General features: G+C 34.4%; 1 protein-coding gene, 2 long non-coding RNA genes and 1 other non-coding gene across 9 annotated transcripts; 2 read left to right on the top strand and 2 right to left on the bottom strand.

Annotated features, from left to right (window-relative positions):
• Positions 1 to 2,004: 2,004 nt before the first annotated feature.
• Positions 2,005 to 2,827, top strand: LOC18435504 (uncharacterized). The gene has a single exon (XM_006845548.3). The coding sequence runs from the start codon at positions 2,134 to 2,136 to the stop codon at positions 2,635 to 2,637; it is 504 nt and encodes a 167-aa protein (XP_006845611.1). The 5' UTR covers positions 2,005 to 2,133; the 3' UTR covers positions 2,638 to 2,827.
• A 4,819-nt stretch (positions 2,828 to 7,646) lies between these two features.
• Positions 7,647 to 7,751, top strand: LOC148779622 (U6 spliceosomal RNA). The gene has a single exon (XR_016046620.1). It is a non-coding gene; the product is annotated as a U6 spliceosomal RNA (small nuclear RNA).
• A 4,112-nt stretch (positions 7,752 to 11,863) lies between these two features.
• On the bottom strand, positions 11,864 to 14,120 carry LOC148779621 (uncharacterized). 6 transcript variants are annotated; one of them, XR_016045207.1, is made up of 4 exons: positions 12,765 to 14,081; positions 12,547 to 12,635; positions 12,338 to 12,431; positions 11,864 to 12,241 (listed from the first exon to the last, which is right to left on the bottom strand). It is a non-coding gene; the product is annotated as an uncharacterized LOC148779621 (long non-coding RNA). The 6 variants fall into 6 exon arrangements; XR_016045210.1 differs by having other exon boundaries at positions 12,011 to 12,431; positions 12,765 to 12,891; positions 13,477 to 14,120; XR_016045208.1 differs by having other exon boundaries at positions 12,011 to 12,431; positions 12,765 to 12,859; positions 13,237 to 14,115.
• A 5,889-nt stretch (positions 14,121 to 20,009) lies between these two features.
• LOC110007359 (uncharacterized) lies at positions 20,010 to 21,237 on the bottom strand. Its single transcript, XR_002281099.2, has 2 exons — positions 20,774 to 21,237; positions 20,010 to 20,471 (listed from the first exon to the last, which is right to left on the bottom strand). It is a non-coding gene; the product is annotated as an uncharacterized LOC110007359 (long non-coding RNA).
• Between the last annotated feature and the right edge of the window lie 4,985 nt (positions 21,238 to 26,222).

The following is a 26,222-nucleotide window of genomic DNA, read 5'->3' as shown; positions in this document are numbered from 1 at the left end:
CATATTGGCAAATCCTCAATCCAGATCAGCATAACTGGTTCAGTCCCCATTGATTGCTGATCCATATATTGGCAAATTCTAAATCCAAATCAGCATTTTTTCGATCATTAAAAGTTAAAATCAACAAAAAATATCCAAGAGCATCCGGTTTGTCAAATTTCTCGAATCCTTATTAGAAATTTTGACAACATTTCAGAAAATTTTAATGGCACCAAAATAGTTGAATGGCCTACACGCATACATTAGCAGTTACCCACGCATCTCCCTTAAGACAAATGGGCACATTGTAAATTTTTAGTCAAAAACAAAAAATGAAGCCAAATGAACACACCGATTTTCAGCCGAAACTATGCAAAATTTGTGCCGACTTCAGCAAGTCTTCTGTCTTTTAATGGAGAGTACAAAGCAAGAGTTGAGACATTACGACTTCAGCAAGTCCTTTGTCTTTTAATGGAAAGTAAAAAGCAAGAGTACACCTAACGCGCCTCAAAAGTCTTGTTTTGTTTACTTCTCTAGGGAAAAACATCAAAATCAAGGCTTTAACAGTGAATGTTTTTTTTTATAGGATGCACACACCATATTTGTTGAAATCATATAAGGGTTTGTTTAGAGTTAACAATCCATCTAAATACAAAGGTTAATGTAAAAATAAGCAGTGATGGATGTATTTATTGAAAAATAATAATTTTTTGTTTAAAAATTATTTAATAGGGAATTAAATAATAAAATTAGTACAAATTAAAATATTTTACAAAAATATAATGGTATTATGAAATTTAGTGTCTCAAAATTTTATTTATAGAGTACATTTATCTTTTAATAAGAATTTTAATTTTATCCCTTAAAAAAATTGCAAAAGTACTCATTTTCTTTTAATGATGTTTACACAAATATACTTTTTTGATGAGCAAGATATCATTTAACAATAATTTTTAAAAAAATATGTTTCATATTTAGTAAATCCACCAATCACAACTCACTATAATATTAACTTTTATAATTTGAAAGGTGGTGAATTATAGATTATCCCACTATATAGAAACTCTAACTAATGCTGTCGTTAATTAGGTAGGGAAATATGTGAATTTGGCAAAAAAAAAAAAAATGAAAAAGTCAAGTTGGAGTGTGCGGGGAAAGAGAGAGAGAGCGAGAGAGCTGTTCACAAATGAGTTGATATAATGTTTTTTTTTTTTGAACGGTAAAGATATATTGCTTATTTCATGGGTCATGTAGAGACCTAATTGAGTTTATTTGGCAAAGGCCCATGGAGAGAGAAGTTTAAGAGAGATTAATATCTGGGCATGAACCCCATTACGTGTGCCTAATTTAGGCATGGGTGGGGTTTGTATAGAGCCGAGGCTCTGAACAATCAAAATACAGCACACCTTCAAATAGTATCGAGAAATGTAATTTTAATACTGAAAAACTATATGATAATCTTAAAAAAATAATTCATCTTTAATTACAAAATTTAAAGCCTAAAAAATAGTGTGGATCGAGCACATCTATTACGAGATGTCCTGTTTTCAAAACTTGAAATCCATTGTTTTTCTCATGCCCATACATCTTGATATGGAGATGATCAATTTGAAGCTATTTATCTTGATATGGAGATGATCAATTTGAAGCTATTTGAGCATCCAAACAACATTTTCTAATGAAAATTTTGAGGTGGGCTCTGATTTGATTTGATTGTTTAGAGCCTATATACAATTTACCCTTAAGGCATAGATATGGGCATGCTCCATAACAAACCGCGTGAGCAATCACTACCAAAGCGTGTCCCCCATGACCCATCACACCTGTTTTATAACCCTTTTTCCATTAGACAACTCACACACATCACCTCTCAAACCTAAAACACAAACAACTACCAAGAAAAAGACTAAACAACATGAAAAACCAAGCAAAATGTGTAGGGAAATAGAGAAGCAAATGAGATAAATTTAACAAAATGGAAGCTTCTCTCACAATACACCGCGTACCCAAGTCCCACCTTCACTCTCACCATCTCAATTGCACCATAAAAACCCTCTCTCTCTCTCTACAACTCCCTCAACTCCTCATCCCCTTCTTCCCCCATCACCGCCTGAATCTCTCTGAAACTCTTAGCACCATCTCTCTCTCTCTACAATGGCCAGGAAGAAATGTGCATTGGCTACTAGAGCTTGGAGTATGATACGTTTGGCCTTGTGGGCTAGGAAAGGTGGCATCTTCAAGAGGGGATTCTTGGGGGGCCTCAAGTTCTTAAGCAGAGGCCCGCGCCACTCGGAAATCACTTCTTATCGCCAGTTCTCGTTCGGCGATAGCCCAACTGTCCCATTAAACCTTCCAAGATCCATCGTCAAGTTTCCATGCATGAACCCATCCATCACATTGGACAATGACTACAATGATGACTGCGATACCGACATCGACAGTGATGGTGTCGATGATCGCTATGGTGCTGGTTATGATCATGACCATGGTGATGATCATTGCCATCAGGGTTCATATTATGATGGTGATGGTGATGGTGATGCGTCTGTTGATTCAAAGGCAGATGAGTTTATTGAGAGGTTTTATCAACAAATGAGATTGCAGCGCCAACTCTCATGTTTAAAATATAATGAGATGCTTCATAGAGGGGTTTCTTGAGGGAATTTTCTCTCTTTTTTTTGTTGATAATTTTGTCAATTATATTGTGCATATATTATTATTATTTTGGGAGGTGGTTGGGGGGTTGTTGGGAAATTTTTGGCGAATGTGGATTGATCATGATTATATTCTTTCATTCTTTGTAGGTGGCTCAGTGAATAATAAGATCTTTTGAGTAATTGTTATTGCATTTTTATTAATATTTCTTCATTTCTTCTTACCATCCTTTCCTGTCGTTTATTTGGCCATCATATATATGCATAGTTCATTTCAAAAGACTTGGGTTTAGGAGGGAGAGAGGCTCGAGTATGAGGTGGGAGTGAAGAGAGTGAAAGATGAGGGTTAAGTTGGGTGGTTTCAGTGGGAAGAGAAAAGGGCGAGCAGGAGCCCGCCCTGTCATTGTTTTGGAGGATGATTTCACGAGAGGCATTCTTCACGAAGTTCAAGATATTAAGGGATAGTATGTGAAATCTGATGATTTCACTAAAGGCATTTTTCACGAAGTTCGAGATATTAAGAGATAGTATATGAAATCTGACAATCTGAAGTGTGACATAAAGTTTATAAATTTTTATTTTTGAATTTAAAGCCTTATTTTCTATTTTGGACTTTTGGCCTAGTTAATGGACGGGATCCAACTTCACATATAATGGCCACATTATAACTTCCTTACCAAATATAAATAAATGATTTCATTGTATACCTTTCCCTCAATTAGTTACAAGGTTGAAGATGGTGGGAAGTTTATCCATTCACTATGTCTATACCATCAGTTGGGAAATGAGCCCCGTATCCAATTGCAAGGAAATGAATCCGCACTTAGTCAAGGAGAAGAGGCCTCCAACAGGGGCATCGGTTTGGTTTAGCTGTGTCGGGGAACAGTGAGTTAAGATTTTCAACCCAAAATTCGATGAGTATTTGATTTTTACGGCTGCAATTGTGAATCTAGAAAGTGAAATTTAGGAAATTACTTATGAGAGATGAATAATTTAATACCTATGCATATCTTTTTATTTATCTAAATACCCATAAAAAAAAATTTAATCTCGAGTTGGAATGGTTGCAAATTGACGGAATGTTACGCATTGCAAATTGGATAAAGTTATACTAGGTGAAGTAAGAACAACTTATCAAAGGGATAAACTTATTTGTGAAAATATACATAAGTTCAACTCACACAATTTTATGATAGACACTAGCAAACAATAGATCACTCATTGCCATTGCCATAATCAACTTTATCGAAATAGTGAATTATCAGTGATAATAAGTACTTTCACATATGCAGTTAGCATGTAATTTACTCAAGGTAGAGAGATATACGTTTTGTAATATTGTCCCAAAAAAAAGAGAGAGAGATCATATGCCTCTTGTTTCCCATTAGAGAGTAATTAACAATCATTTCACTCATCCATCCTTGTATGTGTGTATTGTTAAGGAAAGTGCACATTGTCTATAGGGTTAATGAAGTTATAGAAATTTGTATATATTTTTTGTGTAGAATATTTTTTTCCTCTATTGCATATCCTTATTAAGAAGGTGGTTCATTGCATACAGTCATTTCTATAATAGTACACAGTTTTGTAACCCTAAAAATTGGCAGTCTTTTACCAATCTTCATCAGCCCTGAGGAGCTCTGCAATACAATGCAATTCAGTATGTTATCAAAATGCATTAGGTCATTAGAGAGAGAGAGAGGGGTCAAAATGAATACACTAAAAAGGAAGATGACAACTTGAAAATAAATAAATAATTGCAAAAAGTTAGGGAGGTCAATTCTGCCCAAGGAGACTACATGAAATCTATATATTTTTCTTTTCTAGAGAAAGTCATATACCACCTAAATCTATGGTGTGATAATAAACAGGACCAATAATTTGTATGAAGTTTTTGTGTTTTCTTCTCTCCATAGGAAGATACATGCCACCAAAACCCATTGTGAGATAACAAATGATGTTGCAAATCCCCGACTGATTTCTGAGTATTATTTTTCCATCAACCAATTTGGTTTTCAGTGAAGTAGCTTGCTCTCCCTTGCTCTTTGTATTCAGCTCTCCAATTTGGATCCCTTTTTTTTATGCTTAAAAATTGGTGCAGATCTGATGAACTGTGAAGAAGTAAAATGACAGATGCAAAACAGAAGTTCAAACAATGCCAATTTTTGAATTTAAAGTTTCTTTTCTATGTCTGTGATCTATCGTCATGATTGCCAGCCCCTCAAGTTTTGGTTACCAAATCCATTTCTAAAATTGATTTTGGAGAGCGGATTTGGCTAACACACCATAACCTCAGCCAAGAGAACAACATAAATTTGTACCTAGTCAAAAGGATAAAAAATATTAATATGCCACCATAATTTCAAAGGCTTAGCATATTATATAAGCTCAGGCTAGGTACGCTACTATGACCCTGGAGGTCAGGGCATTCTATTGTTGATATAATAGGATTGTTCCTATACATGGCAAAATATCAAAATGAATCTAGGGAGAGGGGGCTTAGCCTTCACACAGTTAGCTGCCATTTTAGAAGTATGGGCCTGGGCCTCCTACACATCCATTTTGGAGGAATTGTCCTGCAAGTGGTGCTGAATTCAAATGCAGACCCATCCTCAAATAGATTGGGCCTATCTCTAATTATGGATTCTGAAGATCAGCAATAAGTACTGTCAAAAAATGAGGTGTGTTACGTTAGGTAGATAGCCAGTATAAAACCTTGACATATCTTATCATAAATCCTGAAATCTATGAGACTAGACTTTCACAAATCTTTATGCTCAAAAGGCCAATTGTGTGAACTATAAAGTTTCTCCCAAAATACCCAAACAAGCCAACCTAGTTTCTTCTTATTTAAAAAAGAACACATGCCTCATGCTAACCACTTACTAATACCATGAAGTATGCTAGTGTGACTTAGTTTCTCTAGAATTGATCAAATCGAACTCCAACTTCGAAAGAAGATAAATCATAACTGAACAATTTAAAGAGGATTAAAAAAAGGGGAAAAGAAGATGCAGAAACTCGTTACAGAGTCTTAAATATGATGAAATAAACAACATGTGAAATCTAAACAGTATTGAAGAGTGAAAGTTAAGAAAGGCTACAAAAAGAAGAGGTTGTTCTTGTGGCATTCCTGGTTCCAAATATCAAAGGAAGTGATGAGGATGAAAGGGGAGAGTTCTTAAGTAATTTATAAGACACCAAAGTTCTCAACAAGTTAATAATTTACTCGGTAATGTACATTAACTATATTATATTACATTAGAAAGCATTTTCATAAATTTCTCAAATTATTATATACCATCCATAAAAGGAACATCCAATAATTTATGGTAAGATACATAAAAATCCAACCAACAAAATAAATTTCGTAAGATTACATAGGATTAGCCTTTTGGAGAAAATGAAGTTTCTATAGGGCCTAGGCTTTATGAAAACAAAATAAAACCTCACCTCAAATCTTTATCTGGAAAGTATTTTGGGCATTGAAAGTGTTCATGACAACTCTACAATCAATTTCCAACACCGACAATATATGGGTGCAGTTGGCATACGGATGCATCCGTAGCTGTAGAGGTAAGGTGCACCTTCAAATTTTATCATGGTATATAATTTTGATGTAAAATGTTATTAGGATTATCTCAAAATCTATTTTTATATCTAATTATAAAATTTTAAATTTAAAAAATGATTAAAATCAAGTAGATCTATAAACGTATGAAAATTTTGAAAATGGACGGTGTAGATAATATGTTGTAAAATGGACTACTTCTAAGACTTAAAATCTTTTTATTTTTCATGGTCATACATCTCGATGTCGAGATGATCAATCATAGGGTTTTTCAGCATTAAAATTATCTTTTTTGATGGATTTTTAGGTGCATCTGCAGTTCTACATTAGAAGGTTGCATCCTTATATAAACTTTTTTTTTAAAAAAATGGTACTGATCTTGTGGACATGTTAATAATTTTTTTTAGGGTGAAATGGATAATCTAGATGATTTGGTGCAATATACAAAACTTGATATCCCAATTTTTTTCACAATAATAATGTTCAAGCTGAGATGAATAATTTAAAAGTTTTCCGACACTAGAATTACAATTTTTGATGAACTTTATTGTGAGGCTTTACTTATTTTGATAGGGCTGCAGCCCTATCAAACGATATTCCTTTTGAAAATGGGTCTTTACCTCAAATTTTTCTCTCTCCGCGTTTGTGGCTTCTAGAGGGAGAAAATATGCAAAGGAAGTGAAGGATAGGCGTGCGGTTTGTATAGAGCCAAGATTCTAAACAATCAAAGTAGAGCACACCTTCATATAGTGTCGAGAAATGTGATTTCAATACTGAAAATCTTTGTGATATCTTTAAAATATATTTTTATCTCTAATTATAAAATTTAAAGCTTAAAAAATAACCGATCGAGAAGATCTATGAAAATCTTGGAAATTGATAGTACAAAAATACATTACAAGATGCACTATTTCCGAAATTTGAAATTCATTTTTTCTCATGTCTATAAATTTTAATGTCCAGATGATCAATTTGAGGATATTTTAGCATCAAAACAATATCTTTTAATGAAATTTTTGAGGTGCACACTAATATGACTGTTTAGAGCCTCTCCTCTATGTAAACATTTTCGATGATTTTTTTGGTGCCACAATAGAGAGAGAGAGAGTTTTGAATTTGGTGGCTAATATAAATTTGGGAGGAGAGTATGATTTGATGATGTAAAGAGAGAGAGTTTTGATGGCCTGAAGTATTTTTGGGAGAAGAGTGTGATTCATGATTTTGTGAGAGACGGAGAGAGTTGATGTGGTGGTGGTGGTGGAGATAGAGAGCGGAGGGGAGATTTAATATGTCATGATGTAAAGAGATGGAGGGAGAGATTGACGTCATGATGGATTTGATAATTGGGTTGGGTGGGTGCAGTACAGGAGGATGTTCAATCCCACATCTAAGTCACTGAAAATCACATACTACTTTATAACACTAAGGTTATGCTCTGAAAGTTGTTTTTTTGAATATATCTGATAAAATTGGAATGATATGGAAAAGATTAACACGGCCCTTGCACAACGATGGCACACTCGATAAATGGTCTAAATCGTTTTTTTTTTTTATTGCACTTTTGCCTATTTTTCGATAGAGAAAGGTTAACAAATTTTTTTTTTTTTCTTATTTCACTTTTGCCCCATTTCTCGATAGAGAAGATTAACATATATATTTTTTTTTTCTTATTTTACTTTTGCCTGTATAGTTTTGTATTTCACTTTTGCCTATTTTTCCATAGAGAAAGGTTGACAATTTTTTTTTTTTTTCTTATTTCACTTTTGCCCCATTTCTCGATAGAGAAGATTAACATATATATATATTTTTTCTTATTTTACTTTTGCCTGTATATTTCTTTCTTACTTCACTTTTGCCTGTCTATTTCACTTTTGCCTGTCTATTTCACTTTTGCCCCATTTCTCGATAGAGAAGATTAGCATTTTTTTTTTTCTTATTTCATTTTTGCCCCATTTCTCGTTAGAGAAGATTAGCATTTTTTTTTTTTTTTTCTTATTTCACTTTTGCCTGTATATTTCACTTTTGCACCATTTTTCGATAGAGAAGATTAGCATTTTTTTCTTATTTCACTTTTGCATGTATATTTCACTTTTGCCCCCTTTTCTTGATTTCTGGATGGAGTAGATTAGCATATATATATTTTTTATCTCATTTCACTTTTGCCTGTATGTTTCACTTTTGCCCCATTTCTCGATGGTGAAGGTTAGCATGGCCAAGTAAGACACGCACAAATCGAGAAATGGTCCAAATTTTTTTTTTTTTTTTCTTATTTTACTTTTGCCCCCTCTCATATCACTTTTACCCCCTCCATACAAATGGTTTTGCCCCCCTTATTTTGCCTATTTCACTTTTGGGCCTCATGCAAATTGTGAAATTATTTTGCCTATTTCACTTTTGGCCTTTATACAAATTGTGAAATTATTCTCTTTTTTTTTTTTGAATTTTATGCATACATGTAATTGCCTCTCATACAAATTGCAAAATGATCTTTTTATTTTTTTTTCCATTTCACTTTTGCCCCTCATATACATATTGTTCTGCTTCACGTATTTTGTCTATTTCACTTTTGGCCCACTGACAAATTGTAAAATGTTTTTCAAATTAAATTTCATGTATAACCCTTCTTTGCCCCTTATACAAAATTGTGAAATGATCCTATTTATACTTTTTGCCTATTTCATTTTTGCTTGTCTTATATTAGCTAATGATCCAATTTTTTATTTACTTTCACGCTTACCCATCCTCTCTTAGGTTGAAAAGTAATCTATTTATTGAATTTTCATTTCTACCCTTCCTCTCTTATACAAAGGAAAGAGTTTATATTGAGCCAAGGCTCTAAAAAATCAAATTAGAACGCACCTCAAAAATTTTACTAGAAGAGGTTGTTTTGATGTCAGAATATACTCAAATTAATCATCTCGACATCAAGATGCATGGAAATGAGAAAAAATTAGATTTCAAGTTTTGAAAATAGTACATCATATAATGCATTTTTGGACTGTCAATTTTCAAGATTTTCAAGTTTTCATATAACTACTCGATCTGCACTATTTTAGAAGCTTTAAATTTTATAATTAGATATAAAAATATATTTAAGGCTATCACAAATATTTATAGTATTGAAACCATATTTCTCGACACTATTTGAAGGTGCGCTCTACTTTGATTGTTTAGAGCCTCGGCTCTATACAGACCTCATCTATACATAAATGATCTAATTATTGTATTGAATTTCATTTCTAATCCTATTTTTAATTTAGACGTAATCTAAAGTGAAAATTATAACTACCCCTCCCCCCCCCTCCTTTCTTAAATTTCAACTTCCTAAACATCTTCCTCCCAATATTTTTTTTCTCACATCCTAAACCCCAATCCAAGTTTTTTTGTATCAAACCCTAGACAAATAATCAACTAGATTTGAGACAAAACCGTCATTTTCTTTCTCTCTTCTCCTTAAAAAAAAAAACACGTGCCTAACTTTCTCTCTCTTACTCTTTCTATCTCTCACTTTCTCTTTACCTCTCTCTCTCTACCCAAATTTCTCTCTCTATGCTCTAAGTTCTCTCTCTCGAACTTTCTCACTCTTGGTGCCTAAATCTCTCCATCTTGCACGGTGAGTCTCTCTCGAACATCTCTCGCTATAACCTAAAGTCCCTCTCGCCCAAACTCGATGCCAAAAATCTCTCCCTCTTTGTCTGAATCTCTCTCTGTGTGCCAGAATCTCTCCCTCTTTGCCAGAAATCTCTCTGTTGGAATCTCTCCCTCTCTGCCGAAAATCTGTCCCTCCCAGCCAGAAGCTTTCCCTCTCTGTCATAATCTCTTTGCGGGTAGAGAGAAGGTAGTAGAGAGAGAAATAGAGAGAACGAGCATAGAGAGAGGTAAAAAGAGAAAATGAGAGGACAGTTGGAGAGAGAAGTAGAGAGAAGTGTGAGAGAGAGAGAAAAAGGAAAAAAGAGAGAAAATGACAGTTTTGTCACAAATCTACTTGACTATTTGATCGGAAGGGGAGGGTAAATACAAAAAAATAAAAATAAAAAGGTTGGAGTTTAGGATGTGATAGAAAAAATATTAGAAACGAAGATAAGTAGAAATTAAGAGGTATTTATAATTTTCCCTAATCTAAATTCTTCATTTTACTTCCACCTCTCTCCTCCTAAGGTTGAAGTCAATTATTTTTTTATCTCTACTTTTGTCCCTCTCATACAAATTGTGAAGTGATCCTGCTTTTTACACTTCTACCCCTCTGTAAGTAAATTGAGAAATGATCTGATCGTTTTATTAAATTTCACATTTACCCCACCTGATACAAATTGAGAAATGATATAATTTTTTTATATAATTATGCCTCTACCCTTCTATTCAATTGAGACATATTTGAATTTGAATTTAATTTTACTGTCATCTCTCTCCTCTTAAGGTTGAGGATAAATTTTATTTGTCTATGACCTCATTTATGTCACTTTTGCCCTTGTTGTACACAATGTGTAATGATCCCATTTTCCTGCCTCTCCTATACACACTGTGGAATCATCCAATTTTTATTGGATTTTATTTCTACCCCTCCTCTCTTAAACAAATTGAGGAATAAATTTTTTTTCTTGAGTTTCATCCATAGCCCTCTCATCAATTGGGACAAATGTTTTAGGAAAAATATCTCTATAATTTCTATTTTCGCAAACATTTTTCAGGTGTCCCCCTAAACTGTGAAGACAATCCGGTGGCATTAAACTTTTCTTAAATATTTCTTGCAACCCCCTCAATAGTATTGATACCCGTTTGTTGCATATAATAACTTTTTACTATCCGTGCCAAATCTCAAATGCATTCACCCTCTCACTCTCACTCTCACTCTCACTCTCATTTTACCCACCATCTCCTCTCTCTCATACGGCCTCTCTCCCTCTCTCTATCTCATCTCTCTCCCCCCCCCCCCCCACCCCTTCTATCTGTCATCTACGGCTCTTTGATACAAAAAACTTGGTTCTATCCAAATTTCCAGCCATTTGGCAGATTTTCCATTGATTTTTCAAGTGTGATGAAGCCGCACACATGGTCTTCACAAGTCTCCATTAAATGGAGGAACAAAGCCGGGCAGGTAAACCTATACAAATTTCAGCGAGAATTGTATATATCTAGAGAGAGATTTTAAATGCTCTAAAACTTAGAGAGGGAAATAGGTATGGCCCAGAAGCTTAATGGAAGAATTAGGAGTCCTCTTTAGGCTTGAGAAGATGATTGTAATCCCTTTTGTTCATCTTCTCATTTCGTCCTTGTACATTTTTTCAACTATGGGTTGCCAAAGCCTCACCCTTCATGCACGAACCAGTTAGAGAGAGGGAGGAACAAGAAAGTTTATATGGTTTTTTTATGTTGTCACATAAAATAAGCAAAACAAATAAAATATTATAAGTATGATTGGGTTTAGGAGAAAAATTTTAGCACCTGAAGCAATTCTTTTACAATGAATTAGTAATTGGAGGAGATTACATAATATACACAAGTTTGATACCTACAACTGAACTACCCAAGAAATAGATTAACCCATTTATTTAGCCAAAAAAAGGTAGGACAACTCCAAAGGAATGGGTACACTTTGATCGCATACAAGTCAAATGAAGACGCCTATAATTGAATTTGATAAAATGATTGACACAAGCTATTTGCATGCAATACCTTCTGTCTTTGATATAAGAATATTATCATCATCCCTAACCGTTAGACGAGCAATTGGTCGGCTAAAGGCATACCACAATGTTGAAACTTTTTTTTGGTTTGCCTCCTAGTCATCCAAATTTGCATATAATGGTTAGGAGTAATTGTTACTATTATGTACTTTAATCATTTACTTAAATACAGAAAAAGTTTATATAAAGGTGAGGCCTGAACGATCAAACTAAGACACGCCTCAAATGGGGCTCTCTCTCTCTGGACATTTTAGACACTTTCATCCTTTTTAGCCAAGTGATGGTATTGGACATCTATCTTTCCATCATAGGGTAGTTAGCCATCTATTCACATGAGTGTGAGAGAGAGAGATCTGAAATTGAATAATAAGAACCAGTGGTTTAAAAGTCGTCCAGTCGCCACAGAATTGATCAATTCGACTCGGAAATCGATCATCTTGTATTGTTACCTGTGTAAAATAGAGAATCACCCAGTTCTAGAGAAGAACCGGCCATTCTGTACTGGTAGTTGGCCATCTTTTCATATGAGCATGAGAGAGATATCTGAAATTGAATAACAAGAACTAGTGGTTTAAAAGTCGTCGAGAGATCTGAAATTGAATAATAAGAACTTGTGGTCTAAAAGTCGTCGAGAGATCTGAAATTGAATAATAAGTACCTGTGGTTTAAAAGTCGCCGAGTCGGGACTGAATCGACCGGTCATCCCGTGTCAATACATGTGTAAAACAGAGAATCGCCCGGGGATACCTGTGTAAAACGAAGAATCGCCTGGGATTTAACAAGACCCTGTGGTTTAAAAGTCACCGAGTTGGCACGGAATCGACCGGTCATCCCGTGTCGATACCTATGTAAAACAGGGAAATCGCTCGAGGATACCTGTGTAAAACGGAGAATCACCCGGTTCTAGAGAAATCTCTGGTTCTAGAGAAATCCTGTGGTTGAAAAGTCGCCGAGTCGGCATTTGTCGATACCTGTGTAAAACGGAGAAATCGCTTCAGAATACCTGTGTAAAACGGAGAATCACCGGGTTTTAGAGAAATCCCTGGTTCTAGAGAAATGCCGTGTCGATACTTGTATAAAACGAAGAGAGAAATCTCGTGTCGATATCTGTGTAAAACGGAGAGAGAAATCCCATGTCGATGCTTGTGTAAAACTAACTCGGTGCACGACATCATGAATCGCCCGGGCATTTTTGGTGCATGACATCGTGTAGATATCGGTACATGACGTCATGAATTGCTTGGCATATTATAACTCGGTGCATGTCGTCATGAATCACCAGGGCATTTTTGGTGCATGATGTCATGAATCGCCCGGGCATTATTGGTGCATGACGTCATGTCGATACCTGTGTAAACGGAGAGAGAAATCCCATGTCGATGCTTTTGTAAAACTAACTCGATGCATGACATCATGAATCGCCCGGGCATTTTTGGTGCATGACATCGTGTTGATATCGGTACATGACGTCATGAATCGCCTGGCATATTATAACTCGGTGCATGTCGTCATGAATCGCCTGGGAATTTTTGGTGCATGATGTCATGAATCGCCTGTGCATTATTGGTGTATGACGTCGTGTCGATACCTGTGTAAAACGGAGAGAGAAATCCCATGTCGATGCTTATGTAAAACTAACTCGGTGCACGACATCATGAATCGCCCGGGCATTTTTGGTGCATAACATCGTGTTGATATCGGTACATGACGTCATGAATCGCCTGACATATTATAACTCGGTGCATGTCGTCATGAATCGCCCGGGCATTTTTGGTGCACGATGTCATGAATCGCCCGGGCATTATTGGTGCATGACGTCGTATCAATACTTGTGTAAAACTAACTCGATGCATGACATCATGAATCGCCTGAGCATTTTTGGTGCATGATGTCATGAATCGCCCGGCCATTTTTGTAAATATTTGGATGAGAATCGCCTGGGCATTTTTGTGGATTAATCGCCGGGGCATTTTTGGTGCATGACGTCATGAATCGCCCAGCCATTTTGTAAATATTTGGATGAGAATCGCCTGGGCATTTTATTGGATTAAAATGGGTGATAGGTGTCCAACAAACCTCCAGGCCACATGTCCTTTACCACACACAAACCCTACCCGACTTCACGCGTTTGACACGTGTTAAAAATTGGTAACAAAACAATATTTATTCCAGTCGATTTTTTTTTGTCTTTCCAATGTGGATTGTTGTGATAAAAGGTAATAGCTGAAATAGTAATATAATATATTTTTTAAGTCGGGCGAATAATAACATAATTCACACTATGATGCGGTGGTTAGCTCGCCCTTTCAACTCTTGACAGGTTTCACATCCTTCCCTGAAAAAAACTAAAGTTTTTTGTAAAAACAAATATATGGTTCTTATAAAATAATAATAATAGTAATACAACAAAATTTTTTTTTCTTGTAAAAAAAATAAAAGTATAAAAATTTTTTGTAAAAAAACATATAAGGTTTTGTCAAAAAAAAAAAAAAAAAAGAGGTAATACAACAAAAAAAATTTCTTGTCAAAAAATATAAGATTCATGTCAAAAAAAAAAAAAAAAAAAAAAAAAAAAAAAAAAAAAACAAAGTAATACCGATCCAAGTGAAATTTTGAGATATTCGATCCGGAGAACCGATCCGTTTTTTAAACCACTGATGAGAACACTATGAAATGTCGGAGACACCAAGTACAGTCAAACAGACTAAATGAAATTTGCATCCTCGCTTTTACCGAAGATTGATAAATGCCACCAAAACTTGTAGCGATACAACAAACGAGAGCCTGTAAATCCTCGACTAACAATATCGTGAATTGCGTTTTTCACCTTGGTAATTCTTCTTTCTTTTCTTATGTGAGTCATCGAAGCATGATCATTTGTCGTATTCTTCTTTCTGTTTATCTTTGAGTCATCATAGATGGCATGATTTTTGTAGTACTCTTCTTTCGGTTGAGTCATCATAGATAGCATGTTCGCGTTGACGTTGGCTCCGGAACAGAAAATAGAACAAGATAGAGGGACTCTGAGCAAAACAACTTGATATATTCGTACCTGGTCTAAAGGTATACAAGAGCAAGTAGATAGACCATGGTTCATGAAGAATAGGATTGTTCACGTGCCTCATGCACATTCATGACAAATATGATCGTTCACATGCCTCATGCACACACATTCTCGAATTGTGTTCCAGTAATTGTTTCTTATACTCATATACATAAGTTTTGACCGACGATCCCACAAATCACCCTTGCTGGATATGCATACAAATAAGATTGTTCACATGCCTCATGCACACACATTCTCGAATTGTGTTCCAGTGATTGTTTCTTATCCTCAGAGATAATTTTTGACCGACGATCCCACAAATCACCCTTGCTGGATATGCATGTCGATCTACAAACACCAAACCCCACACCTCTATTTTCCGATACCGCCTATTCCTGCTTGCTTCTTCATTTACTATATGGGAGCCCGGGTAGTTTACAAAATCTAACCACTCTATAACACACAGAAGAGGTATTTAATTTAATTCCAGAAGACTTGCTACCTTCAAACTAAGCAGTATGCAAGTAGACTCCACATAACCAGCCACTAGAGCACAGTGATAAACACCTGTTAAAGCACACAATCTGCTTGCAAAGCTTGAGATCTCTAAAATTCGAAGTGTGCTTGTGAGACCTGGGTTCTACAGTATTGATAAAATCAAAGCAACTCAAAACTTCAAAAGATCAAATGAAGCATGAGTAAAGCACAAAGACAGCCAGATGATGAGAAAAAGAACATTGAAACTTGGAAAACTCAACAGAAATAACTGTGACTGAGAATTCAGGGTGGGCTTGATGGGTCCCAGTATTGAGAGTGGCAACACTAGCATCCCACGATTGTCCCACCACACAAAAAAGGAGACCAAATGAAAAATTAACAAAGATTCTAAGTATTAAGACTAAGCAAAGGCAAAGCAAAAGCACGGGAGAATAAGTAGTTTGAAAGATTAGGACCAGGTCAAAAGCGATAACAGGAAGAAGTTAGTGTTATGGCCATTTAACTGGATAGAGCGATGAGGAAGGAAGAAGGGAAGTCCTTTTATAGGAAAGATTTATGGGTTCCAGTTCATACATACAATGTTGGTGTTGGATACACATTAAACACACCTGTCTCTTACATACAAATGTCAAAATTAACCTTAACATTTTGTACTATTTGTATAATGGTTAGAAGTAACCGCTTGCGGGTTTCAATAGCAAAGACGAGTGAAGTGATTGCTTTCAAGGTTACTAAAGGTAAGTCCACGTAAGACTAATATGACTCTTTAGTAAATGAAATAGAAAGATTTCTAACTTAAGGCAGCTTGGCAGTTTAAATCGAGACCCATTATTTTGAGGACAAAAAATCCTGGCCATTTAATGTGCAGAGTGAAAGGCATAAGGATAAATTTGCAATATGATACCATTAATAACCCGGCCAAGTTCGTGTTGCTTAGCTAAATGCTATCAGGGTAATTATTGCTTTGTCATAATCAAATAGATGCACCAAAATACTAAGTCAAAATAACACAAGAAATGCTCTGGGAAGCTACAACAAAATTACCGAATGAACATCTCAACCAACCCAAACTCAAACATAATCTACAACAATGAAATTTGCATAGGTGGGTTCTTGTCACCTTAGTTTGAGATCGATGCCCACAAGAAATCTCAACAAAACATGAATAACAACTTCAAGCAGTTCTTTATATAGATCTAAAAGACAACAATAAATAATACGAGCATACAAACATAAAGGGCCACAAGTAGCCATTCTAACTAGAAAAAGCTACTGAAGGGTGATAGAAATGAATAAGGGATGGTTTACAATTTATTGTTAGTCGGGCTAGGAAAGAACCAAAATGGCCTTCAAGATACGTTGGTAATTCTAATGGATTAGGATATGGTGACTTCACATTTTCATTATATTGGAATCCCAACATGCTTTATACAATTTCAATATGAGAAGATTTTCAGTGTGGGTTAAACTTGAGAAAGTTTGAGACGGAATTTTAAAGTCAACAACAATAGTGGAAGTGTGTTAAAGCATTATAGGAGAAAGTGACATTGCAACTTGTGCATGAGTTCCCAAAATCTTCAGCCACCTATAAGACACCAAAGCCTCATATGGGCTTAATTCCATGAAAAATTGCAAGATCAAAACAATTAAAGACCAACAAGCAAAGAATTACTAAGGTCTTGAATAATCTTCACATTGTGATGGTATTATATATACGGAAGAATTTTATGAAGTGACCAAACAAGAATCATATGCTGTAAAGTGAAATGTTGAGTTAGTATATTGTCTACTAAATTAATGAAAAGGGAGTCACATGGGCAAATCAAGTAAACTAATTGAGAAATACTATAGAGAGAAGAATGTCCACCATAGCAATGATCAGTCAAGAACTACAAATATGTTTAGAACAAAAGTCGACACTATGGACAAATCTTCTGAAATTGCCAAACCAATAAGATATAGTATTAATTCTGTAGTCAAATTTGTTCTTGATTTTTGATTCATCAATAAAAAATTTCGTACCTAATTATACAAGCTTTCCTTATTTTGAAAGACCTCACTCCTAAGAATATAGACATGGTGATTTGTGTCCTTGTGGCATTCTATTGTGACACCTTACTGCTAGCCACCTCATCGAGAGTCTGAACTCAAAACTGGTATTAGTTCTTGAAATATTAGGAACCTTGAAATATTTGTATATTTGTAAAGATTTTTGACGTGATTAACTACGTAATCTTCCTCTTTTGGATAATTAATGCAGCAAGAACCATACACACACCATGGCTCTAAAAGGTACATTTGAAAGCTTAAATCTTTTGTAGACGTATTAATGCACTATAACCAAGATATCAATTAACAGAGCAAAAAGTATATTCTTTTACACAATACATTCCCCCAAATATTGCATCTAACACATAATAAGCGATAAGGTCTAACAGAACCACTTGTTTTCCACCTACTTGGAAAGCCTGAATCAATTATCAAGTAAACAAAATCATTATATATGGTAATCAAAATTTTCTTTCGGCTAATATTACATGGAAGGCCAATCTTCTTCATTAGGGTGGATGCTCCCTTTGGTAACTTTATGTGTTTATTGCTTTTGTCCCAATGCTTAAATTACACTAATTTTGCCGTGCTTGCAGTACCCTAGCTCAAATTGAAACAAGTACATGAAGTCTCTTTTGAATGCCCTACAAGTTTGAGAGCTACTAAAACTGTTTCAGAGAATGTCATTATGCCAAATCAGTGAATAGATTAGGATTTTGAATATTCCTAGGAGTGGCAATGTAGAGATCAAACCTGGCCCAATTTTGACAAGTTTCGGGCTCCTATATTAGGCCCATGACCTAGGCTCGGCTCTAAACACTCAAGCTCAATTGGAATTTGGATCAGGCCATTTCCTTGCCCTTCAAGCCCGTTGAGCCCTTATGAGTACTTTTTATTATTTTTAAACTATGGAAGTACATATGATTTCGAGGTTTGACTTGGTTGATTAAGTTGTTCATCACTGCAACAAGATGTCCCAATTTTGGATCCTACTACCGAACAACCCAAAGAAAAAAAAAAAGACAAAAAAATGACGCAAGTGAAAAGCATAAAATAGCAGGACCTACACCTGTTCCCAGCCCTAGCTTGGATCAAATTAATATGTAAGCTGGCTGTGCCGGTCTCACACATTGCAGCATGCAAAAGGTCAGGCTTCATCCTTGAGCCCATCATAGAAAACCCTAAAACCAGAACCTGCTAAGCCATAAGATGCCATTCAACTTAAAGTTTTAAGGGTGTGATAGATAATGTCAGGCAAGTTAAATTTTGTCGCAAGATTGAAAATGGAAACAAGACCTTCATCCAAGACCTTAATGGTTGACCTTTTTTGGTTAACTATAGACAGTGAATTTATTCTAGACTTGACCCTTTTAAAACCCTTTTCTTTTTTGCTTCGTATGGGGATGACTTGGTTAACCAGTCCTAACTACTATCACTATAATTAGAGTAAATAGGTTTTTTAAGGAAGAGTGATGCAAATGCTTACTTTGTAAACTAATACAGAATACATACATTAAAACAATTGGGTAAAAACACCACAAGGTTATTCAACAAAATGGTTTAAAACATGAATGAAGGAGTTGCAAAAGACTAGTACATACGCTCAACAAGGACACAGATAACAGCATGGATTCAATAAGAAAATGAGAGAAGGGAAGCCAAGCACAGCCTCATAGGACTCTCTGATCACACTCTTTATAACTTTTTTCCTTGACACACTCAAAGAACACTCATTTAAGAAAGACAGAGTTTTCAAATGAAAGAAGAGAGAAGCTTTCATACTCGGTATTATAATATATTTTATGGGGAACGTCTCCTTATATGATCGCTTCATCTCCTTAATCTATTCATGTATATGGAAGATGTAAAAAGTGTGATCAGTTTGCAAATTGTGCACAAAACAATTCATGCTCCTTAGTCATTACTACATTCATTTCATATACTTAGATACATTCATACATTGGAATCATAGTCTAAGCTCTCCATAGGTGGATATAGAAACTTATAACAAATGGTTTTAATAAAGGGTTTTGAGACTCAACAAGTAGTTACAAATGTCCAATCCTGCTACAAACATCCAGTCTCCTATTAAATGACTAACTCAAATGTTCATGTAATACATCGACGACATAAATACCATACAACTTTTTCACCATATCTTAAATCTTTCAATACATGCCAAAAGGCTACTTACAAATACAGTAAAACACTCCCAATATATGTTAAATCTCTCACAACATGTTAAAAAGGCTAGCTACAATATGTGCGAGCTCTACTTACAAATACAATAAAACTCTTCATACATATGTTAAATCTCTCAGTACCTGGTAAAAGGAGAGCTACAATATATGTGAGTTCATTTTGAAGATTGAAATGACCACATGTATAATTCATCTACTTAAAGTTTGTAGGACAGATATTAAATTCACTTTGAAAGATACACTTCATTTTTAGGATAGAGAAGCACTTCCTTTTACATTGTACAAGGATGTAAAAATTCAATTTAACATAACATGTATATTGAGATATCTCACAACAATTTCATAATAATTAATAAAAGTGATTTTGATAAGAAATAGGTACTTCCCTTTACATAAAGCCGGTAGATCTCGTAAAATAATGAAACAATGTCACCCAAATAATTGTTTCAAATGTGTAAAAGTTTATACTCATACAATAAAGAACAATGTCACCCAAGTAACAACATCAAAAAATGAAGTTTATAATGTTTCAAATATCTAAAATTTTATGAGATCTTAGATTTCCGCATCCCGCATATACCCGCTTGTATATTTACTTCAACACCCAAATTTCAAGCATTACGCATTTAAAAATCTTGCTAATCCAAATGATTAGAGCCATCTTCCTCACTTTTCACCATTTGTACTCCCCTATTACACTACCTGCATCATTCATCATAGAAGCCTCTGATATTAAACACTGTACTTGTGAGGCTTCAATCAATTCTCTTTGTGGGCAGCTGCAAAACCCTGGAAACAAAACTTTAATCAAACACATAAGCAACCAAAACCCTAAAAATAACCAGCTGAAAAACTCTAAAAAGTAACCAACTGAAAAACTTCAACCCCAAACCACATCAAGGACTTTAAACTAAACCTAAGCAACACAAACCCTTCTAATTATCAAGCTGAATAAACACAAACATCAGTCTTTACCGATCTTAAGCAATCGAAGCCTCATATAAGTTAAAAGGCCCCATATAAGTAAATTATAATTAAAGGGAAAAAGCATATAAAAGAACAAGGAAAATGAAAAGAACAAGAAACGATACCTTGTGCTGAAGGGAGACCAAAGGGATCATTATTTTGCCTAAAAATCAAGTGGAATGAGATGAAACCAGGAGGAAGGCTGGGTATATTTCTGAGTTTAAAGCTCCTAGGAGTGGAGAAATGCGTTGATTTCCTTGAGAGTTTGGAACAACAACAACGAATGACTTCTTGATCGTGAGGGACCATGTGTTCGTTTGATCCCTCGGTAGAAACCACGAGAGAGTACTTGTAGTTTTGGGATTCCATGCCTCTTATGCTGAGTGATAGACTTTCTTCGTTTTTTGGGTGATTTAGTGGGGATGACTCGCCTTTACTCATTTTTAAATCGGTTTTTTGAATGTTTTAGGTGAGAATGGAAGCTTAGAAAGTGCAGTGCAGTGCAGATTTGGGCTCCTACCTTTTTTTGGTGAAAATGGAGGAAGAGACCTCCTCATCATAGGCCTGACAATACTATCCCCAACTTCAAGCTATAAAATTAAACATTGGATGGTTATAAATAATTATGACCGTCTTATGCAATACAATGTCTCATTGTATATCTTTTTTATTAAAATAACTATAAGACTATTTAATATTTTACCGTTTGATACTATTCTAATATAAACATAAGATCATGTAATTTTTATGGGCACGGTTTGTATAGAGCTGAGGCTCTAAACAATCAAAGTCAAACACACTTTCAAATAGTGTCGAGAAATGTAGTTTCAATATTATAAATCTTTGTAATAGCCTTAAAATATATTTTCATCTTTAATTATAAAATTTAAAGATTAAAAAATAGTATATATCAAGTAGATCTATGAAATCTTGAAAATCTCAAAAATTGACGGTCCAAATTTGCATTACAAGAAGCACTACTTCGAAAACCTGAAATCCATTTTTTTCTTTTGTCCATGCATCTTGTGTCGAGATGATTAATTTGGTGATATTTGGGCATCAAAACAATTTTTTCTAGTAAAAATTTTGATTTGGGTTCTAATTTAGTTGTTTAGAGCCTCGGCTCTGTGTACACTTTGTTCATTTTTTATAGTTGTTTTTAACTAAAATAAATATTTATAAATGAAGTGTTATATTGTTCATCTCGCATAGGTAATTGGATAATTTTTCAAAAGATATTCAAGTTACACTCTCTATGTACATCATTACTTTTTTTTGAAATGTTACTAACTTCTTGTTGCATAATCAGTTAAGCACAACAAAAGAGAACAATAAGAACTATATGAACAATTAAAGTTGGTGGAGTTCAACAAAATACATATTGCAGACCGAATATTTAAAACTTTACCGATGTCGTTTTTCAAAAAAAAAATTTCAAAATACCTATTGAGTTGGAATATAGTTGAAAATGTGTAAAGTGCTGGATTGTTCAAAAGTTACACATGTTTTGATGAATTTCCCTTAAATTTATGCCCACAGTACCTTGTTCATGAGCCTTGAAAAAAATTAACATACAGTAAGAACTAAGCATAGAAAAACGTAAAATCCAATTTTCTTTCCAAATAATCATATATTAATTAATTCCTCCTTGGATACCAAAATTGTAGATAAACAAATCCCCTAAGTAATTCTTTTACATGAGAGAATAAATGTATAATATGATGCTGCGGGAGCATACTAGACAAAGATCTGCAAAAAGCACCCTTCTCGTCGAAACTTGGGAAATGTTGCGCCTTCGCTTGAGATGCCTCTTTTATATATATATATATATATATATATATATTTTGGTCAAATGATTTCATATGATTTCAAATAAGTGTACAAAATTGTTTTATATAAACAAATACAATTGACAAAAAAAAAAAAAAATTATAAAGACCTCTACCCCAGACTTACCATAAAATACAACATCACATATCTAACAAGTAGAGAATATATAGTTTCCTTTCACGTATATTAACTATATACTCCCTTTGGTAAACCCAATTATGGGGTAATTTTAGGTCCTTAAAAATTTGAGATATAACCTTTAAGACTCATAGACTAACCTCAGAAAAAAACAATTGCATGGAGCTTCTTTATACACTTAAAAAGAAAAAGATTTCTCATGAACAAAGACCGTCAAATTTGTGACAACGAAAACATTGGAAAGCTTAAAATTCAAAATTTCTCATTTGAAAATGATCATTTAGATTTTTAGGTGGACGTAATATTTTCGGATTGAAAGAAGGGTGTAGTTTGCATACGGATGTCTCCGTAGCTGTAGAGGTAAGGTGCACCTTCAAAGTTTATCATGGTATATAATTTTGATGTCTCAAAATCTATTTTTATATTTAATTATAAAATTTTAAATTTAAAAAATAGTTAAAGTCAAGTAGATCTTTAAACATATGAAAATCTTGAAAATGGACGGTGTAGATAATATGTTGTAAAAGGCACTATTTATGAGACTTAAAATCTTTTTATTTTTCATATTCATACATCTCGATGTCGAGATGATCAATCGAAAGGTTTTTCCACATTAAAACTACCTTTTCCGATGGATTTTTGAGGGGCATCCGTAGTTCTACATATAAGGTGGCATCCTTATATAAACTTTTTCCTGAAGTAGGTGGCCTAGAGAGTGGAAGTATAGTATGCTCCCGCGGGAGCATAGCACGCGTGCTCCTCTCAGATGCTTCGCTTAGATAAATTATGGACGGAATGGGAAGAGAGAGTGCTCACTGTTGGAAATAGACACATGAGATGACAGGGGTACGGTTTCGATGAGTTATGGCTTCATGGACGGTCAAGATTGTCAAGTGTTCCCCCATTTGGCCCATAACTGCCGGCTAACAGTCCCAAGCCACCAAATAACTATTCAATTTGAACAAATTTTATAGGTTTAAAATTGCTATAACCGTCTCGATGAAATTGCAACTTTGAAAGAAACTCTACAAATGTATTTCTTTATTATTCAAAGTCTAAATGAGGTTTTTCCTTGATTAAGTGTTATTGGCTGAGTAATTAATTAATCTATTTAATCTTTTTATTTAGTAGGTGATAAGGATTGTGTTGGAGTCCTCACCTAGTCCAGTGCGACTTGGGCTCCCAAATTATACTCTCATGTACTTCTATGGAAGCGTTATGTATAATTATTCCCCGGGGCCAACAAACTATTGAGGGGAAAATTTTTTATTTAAAATTTTAAGATTCACTTAAGAATCATTGGATGACCATACAAAAATAAAAATAAATAGATTTTAAGTTATAAACACTTAGATCTGACCATGCAAAAGTTAAACAGCTCCTCTTGAATTTTAGAGAAAATTTTTTTTTTAAGTATATATAAAGTAGGATTTATGATAAGATGTGGCAAAATTTTATATTAACTGTTTATCTAATGCAACCCACCTCCTTTATCCTGGCTTGGGATAGGTTAAGAGAAAGTTTAAGGTTATCTATATCACCTTTATTATGGGATGGAATGTTGGACGGTTACGAAACAATACATCCATATGATGAGTGTAGCTAAGATGTAGATGTTGAGATGGATAAGTAGAAAATACAAGAAAGAATAGAATTTGGAATGAATACATATAATAGAATTTCAGTGCATCAACAGGCGATAAGATGAGAGAAGGTAGACTTAGGTGGGTTGGCCATGTGTAGCGTAGACCTAATATAATATCGGTTAGGAGGTGCGATTTGTTTATAATGGAAAGCTCAAAAGTTGCAAGTTGAAGACCCAATATGACAAGGATAGAAGCAATGAGAAAATATATTGTGACTTTTAATTTTGGCCTTTGATAAAAAAAAAAAAAAAGAGAGGAAGAAGATTCATATAGTCTATACCAAATAATTAAGATAAAACTCGGATGGTGATGAAAAAATATATGTAAAATAAGTTTAAAACTTCTTTAGATTTGGTGCTTGGTTGAAGATGTTACATCCTTAAATTCGGGGGGCCTAAAAGCACTATGAGATTCGGTTTTACTCGAGGAGTGCATGCAGGAAATGCTTTGGGATGGATGGAGAAAATGATCCTTTAAAGGCAAAGAATCTTTTGACCTCTAATTCCTCATACATCATGAACTTAATGGGGGTATTAAAAAAAATTCACCCTGTAAGATTATGGCTAAATATTATGTTTGTCATCTAACTAATGTATCTGTCTTGATTTTCAAGGGATTTAGGATCGGAGATACGTCTCAAATTATTAGAAAACGATTTTCGCTTCTATGGATCTCTAAAAATAATGCAGAAGAAATGGTCTTCGAATAATTAAAATAAATGACTTAAAAAGAAGCACAAAATAGACCATTTTTTATGTTAAAAAATATTATTATTTTTAGATGAAAAAAGTTTATATAAAGTTTAGGCTCTGAACAATCAAATTAAGGTGCACCTCAAAAATTCATTATAAAATCTTGTTTCAATGCTGAAAAACACTCAATCCGATCATCTCGACTTCAAGATATATAGACATGAGAAAAAATAGATTTCAAATCTTGAAAATAGTGCATCTCGCTATGCAATATCTAGACTGTCAAATTTTTAAGATTTTCAAGTGTTAATAGATCTGCTCGATCTACACTATTTTTTAACTTCAAATTTTATAATTAGAGGAAAACAATTTTTCAGGTCATCATACATGTTTATGCTAATGAAACAACATATTTTAGCACTACACGGAGGTGCGCCCTATTTTGATTGTTCAGTGCTTTGGCCTTATGCAAACGACACTTTTTTTGGATTCATGATCCGAGTGGTTGAGAAGACAAACTTATACGAATGTCATTTCTAAGATAGGCTCACTGTGACAGGCACGTCCCCCTATGCACAAAATTCATACCCTTAAGATGAGCATATGATTTTTTTATTTTTTTATTATTTTTTAGCAATAACACACCAGAAAATTTGTCAAAATACATCTAAATTTTTAACAAAGTAACCATGTATCCTTTGTCTAATATTCCAACTCATGGTCATATACATTCTAATGGACATTTGAATTAAATAACAAATATTTTAATAAATTTCCCAAATTATTACATACATCCATAAGAGGAACGGCCAATAATTTACATCAACAAAATCATAAGATTAAATAGGGTTAGCCTCTTTGGAAAGTCCTCAAATTTTTTTGCCTCTCCAAGTTTGGATTTTCAGAGGGTTTTGAGTTCATGTGTATAGAAGTTTAGAGAGAGAGATAGAGTTGATGCATGATTCAAGAGAGAAGAGCGAATTTTGAAAAGAGAGATTTGGTGTCATGATGTAGAGAGAGAGAGAGCGCAGAGTTTTGATGGGGACAGATTTGATGTACTGATTACAGATACGGGAGTGAAAATTTTGATGCCATGACATCATGATTGTTTGGGAGAGAGTTTTATATTTCGTGATTATTTTAGAGGGAGAGATTCGATGTAATGATGTCAATTGGATGGGTACAATACACGAGGAAGTTTAGTGCCACATCTATGTTACCGAAAATCATCGGATACTTTATAACACTAGCGTTTCGCTTATTACGTT

Source organism: Amborella trichopoda, chromosome 12, assembly GCF_054954075.1.
Source record: "Amborella trichopoda isolate Santa Cruz 75 chromosome 12, AtrichopodaSantaCruz75HAP2 v2.0, whole genome shotgun sequence".
Classification (NCBI taxonomy): Eukaryota; Viridiplantae; Streptophyta; class Magnoliopsida; order Amborellales; family Amborellaceae; genus Amborella; species Amborella trichopoda.
This window is presented reverse-complemented; position numbering and strand designations above follow the sequence as displayed.